The 4,063-nt window shown below is 63.1% G+C and overlaps 1 protein-coding gene across 1 annotated transcript in view; it reads right to left on the bottom strand.

The window, feature by feature from the left end:
• The window catches only part of PKP1 (plakophilin 1), a 22,503-nt gene extending 19,952 nt beyond the window's left edge, over positions 1–2,551 (bottom strand). Inside the window, 2 exon segments of the mRNA XM_014533390.1 lie at positions 2,009–2,232; positions 2,434–2,551. Of these exon segments, the coding sequence (XP_014388876.1) occupies positions 2,009–2,232; positions 2,434–2,551 (342 nt within the window).
• Between the last annotated feature and the right edge of the window lie 1,512 nt (positions 2,552–4,063).

The following is a 4,063-nucleotide window of genomic DNA, read 5'->3' as shown; positions in this document are numbered from 1 at the left end:
CCCCCCCCCCGTCTCCCTTGCCCAGGACCCGGCAACCAGGGGGTGACGTCACTGAGCCATGAGCCCCCACGGAAAACAGCCTCCACTCCCGCCCGCACGACGCTTCGAGGGCCTCGAGAAGGAGTTTTCCAAGAACAGTACAGACTTGTTGAAATCGACAAAATCACCAGAAGCCATAGACCTGGGGGCCGGGAGAAGTCCTGGGCCTCGCTCATCTGCCTGCGGGCCTGGCTCCAATGTGCATGATTCCGTTTCCTCCTCCTCCTCGGCCCTCCCTGGCCAAAGCCCCGTGTGCACGCAGCTCCCTGCCGTTCCCAGAGCCTCCGCGGAGCTGAGAGGAGACAGGACGTGCCCCGGCAGGTGCCCTGGCGTGAGTCACGTCTGAGGCCCTGCCAAGGAGGGAGGGGCAGGAGGGTGGGCCTTGGGGTGCGGGAAAGAGAAGGGATTTTCCCTGGTGGTCAGAACACGGGGTGGGGGGGGCATTGGGAGCCGGTGGGTTGGAGCCAATGCTCACGGTGGGCCAAGGGCGATGTCGACGGCGCCTGGTTACAAAGTTTCATGCTTGTAACCAAGTGGGTTACACGCAGCAGCGCTGCTGCAACAATGTATCAACGTTGGTGAGTGACGTGGGCTCCCCGGTGGCCCCGCCCCCGTTTCCCAGATGGGAGGGCAGCACCCAGAGGCGTCGGGCGGTTTATCTGGAGTCTCTGAGCAGGACCGAGCCTCCCGGTACCACCTGCGTCGTCAGCATCAGCGAGATCGTTCCCCTCGCCTGCGCCTGCGGGTCCCACCCAGCGCCCCGCCCTCGGGCTCTCGCCGACCCCACCTGCCTGGCCGGTCGCCTGCTCTGTGTCAAAGCTCTGGATTCACACCTGGGCCTGACCCGCCGCCCCCTTAGGGTCTGTCCCCTGGACTCACGCGGCACCCAGGGTATCAACTGACATTAAGAATCAGAAAAAAGACACGGAGGGACCTGGGTTTGCAGCCGATCCTGGTTCGTGTTCCCTTTAGTCCCTCAGCAATAACACGCAATAACAAACAAACAAACGCCAAACACCAGGCCTCCGAAATGAGCCCCAACGAGATGCTCAGGAGGAAGGAACACGCTGACCACAAGAGGACTCCTGATCAGGGGTCCTCAAACTTTTTAAACAGGGGGCCAGTTCACTGTCCCTCAGACCGTTGGAGGGCCGGACTATAGTTTAAAAAAAAACTATGAACAAATTCCTATGCACACTGCACATATCTTATTTTGAAGTAAAAAAGCAAAACAGGAACAAATACAATATTTGTATTTGCATGTGGCCCGCGGGCCGTAGTTTGAGGACCCCTGGGCTGGGAGGACAGGATCTAAAATCATCTCTACCCGCGTCAACTGGACAACAACAAAACCTTACGTCTCGCTCCAACCACAAACGGACCCCAGGGAGCTCGCATCCGCCGTGCGACCCGATCAGACGCTGCCAAGCGGACTCGAAAAAGTGACCTTTGGCGGATGCTTTTAAAGAACGTTTCTCCTTGGAGACATTCAGAAATATCCAAGGAGCCCACACAGGAGGGGGATGAAGAGCCCCCTGCGGCCGTGGCTGGTGTGGCTCGGTGGTCAGAGCGCCGGCCCCTGTACCGAAGGGTCACGGGTTCGATTCCCGGTCAAGGGCAGGTGCCTGGGTTGCAGGTTCGATCCCCATCCCCGGTTGGGGGTCTGTGCAGGAGGCAGCCCATCCACGTGTCTCTCTCACATCGACGTTTCTCTCTCTCCCTCCCTCCCTCCCTCCCTTTCACTCTAACAAAAACCAATGGAAAAATATCCTTGGGTGAGGATTTTAAAAAATAAAGACATTTTCTTGATGCTCTTGAAGAATGACACTCAGAAACATCCCCTCAGCCCAGAACAGGAGATGAGCCAAGGGCCCTGCTCAGAGCTGGGGGTCCCCTCTCTGCATCCGTGCGGTTCCCTGCACCCTAGACCCCCCCCCCCGCAGACACTCGGCGCCCCTGAGCTCCTTACCGGGTAGCCCCACGAGCCGCTGCCCGCCTGCAGCTTGGAGTAGTAGCTGCTCCGGTTGGTGGTGCCGGTGCCGTAGTTGTAATTGTCAGCGAGGCCGTCATACATGGAACCTGGGGGAAAGGCAGGGGTGAGGACGTGTGGCCGGCCAGGGTCCTCCTCACCCTCCTCGCTGGGCATCGCCTCCATCCAGGGCCAGACGCCCCCAGAGGGGGCCAGGTCTGCGCCTCGGGGGAGAGGCAGGGACCAGAGGGGCCTGTGCTGTCCCCCTCCTCCCCCTCCTCCTCCTCCTCCTCCTCCTCCTTCTCCCTCTCCTCCTCCTCCTCCTCCTCCGCCAGGGCCTGCAGACAGCAGCTGGGACAGAAAGTCTCAGGCGACCCCCTCCTGGGGCCCCTGGGGCTCTCCGGGGGGCGTCGGCTGACACCTACAGGCCAGGAGCTGGCCCGGGGGGCCCTGGAGCAGCGCCGTCCCATTCCAGGGGATCAGCACCCCGCGTGCCACAAGGATGAGCCTCCGGCTCGGGGAGGGCCCGCGGGAGAGGGACATGCCGGCCGGAGCTCAAGGTCAGGGCCGCAGAGCAGCCTCTGCAGGTTGGAGTCCACCTGGGGGCAGGACGCCGGCTCCTCCCTCCGCCCGGCCCCCCGGGGGACCTCCCGCCCCTTCCTGCATCCCTGGCCTGAGAAGGGGGGGTGAGGATTAATTACTATTTTGCGAGCCCCGAGCCCCACAATGACAGGCTTCTGGGGCGACGGTGTCATTAGCGGCAAATGGCTTTGCATCGCGGAGCAGCGTGGGGTTGGGGTTCCTGGGGGGGTCCCCTTCTCTCCTCGCCCCTTCACCAGATGGCAGGGGCCGGGGCGGGGGGCCTGAAGGACAGCCCCTACAGTCCTTGAGACAGGCTCTCAGCGACAGGCCGGGACCCCGCTCCCACGCCCTGTCTGCCGTTTCTCCTCGGCCTCCACCATCGGCCTCCACCGTCGGCCTCACCAGTTCAGAGCCAAGTTCAAGGTGTCCTCCCCCAGGAGGCCTGTCCTGACCGACCACGGCCACCTCTGCCTCCTCTGCCGTCTGGGCCCAAGTCGCACCCCGCCCGGAGTCCCGCTCCCAACACTGCAGTGCGAGGGGCGCCGGTGACCCTGACATCCAGCAAGCCTGGGCCCCTGTCTAGTCCAGTGACGGTCTCAGGGGGCCTCTGAGAGCCTCCTGGGGGGGTGGGCTCCCCATCTTCCTCAGGGGTCGGCCGGCGGCCTCGAGGCTCTGTCTAGGGGGCGGGGCTTGCTGGAGGCTCACCTGGTACGTGAGCCCCAACCCCACCTGACACCCCCACTCAGACTCCCAAGCCTTGGGGAGGGCAGAGGGGGGAGGGGGGATTGCACCAAGAGCGAGAGTAGGGGGAGCAGCCTTAGAGGGTGGCAGGTGGCCCGGCCGGTGTGGCTCAGTGGTTGAGCATCGACCTATGAACCAGGAGGTCAGGGTTCGATTCCCACTCAGGGCACATGCCCGGGTTGCGGGCTTGATCCCCAGTGTGGGGCGTGCAGGAGGCAGCCGATCCATGGTCCTCTCTCATCACTGATGTCTCTCTCTCTCTCTCTCTCCTCCCTTCCTCTCTGAAATCAATAAACAAAAAATTTTAAAAAAAGGTGTCAAGTGTCCCTGCCTGGTGCCACCTCCTCTGTGCAATGCCACCTGCCCCCCTGTCCCCTCCCCGACCTCAGAGGCCAGGACACTGACCCCTGACCCCGTTCCCCGATCACAGACGATCCACTGGCCATTCACGGCCCCGGGAGCCGGGAGGCCTTCACATTGGTTGGGCTCCGGCCTGTGGGCAACGAGCCACGTGCCCTCTCTGGGCCTCAGCTTCCTCCTCCATAAAAAAGGGGTGCCCTCTGTGCACCCCAAGGCCCACAGGGCTCCGGGGCCCGAGGGGGGTGATTACAGTGACACGTGCCCGCTGGCCTCCAGGGACGCCGGCTTCTCCTCTCCAGGGTCGGGGTTCAGCACAAGGAAGAGGCGCCCTCACCTACGCGACCCACAGCCTCCTGGCCGCCGGCCTCGGGC

This window comes from Myotis brandtii, unplaced genomic scaffold (assembly GCF_000412655.1).
Source record: "Myotis brandtii unplaced genomic scaffold, ASM41265v1 scaffold975, whole genome shotgun sequence".
In the NCBI taxonomy this organism is placed as follows: Eukaryota; Metazoa; Chordata; class Mammalia; order Chiroptera; family Vespertilionidae; genus Myotis; species Myotis brandtii.
Note: the sequence above shows the minus strand (reverse complement) of the source record. Positions and strands in the feature narration are given on the sequence as shown.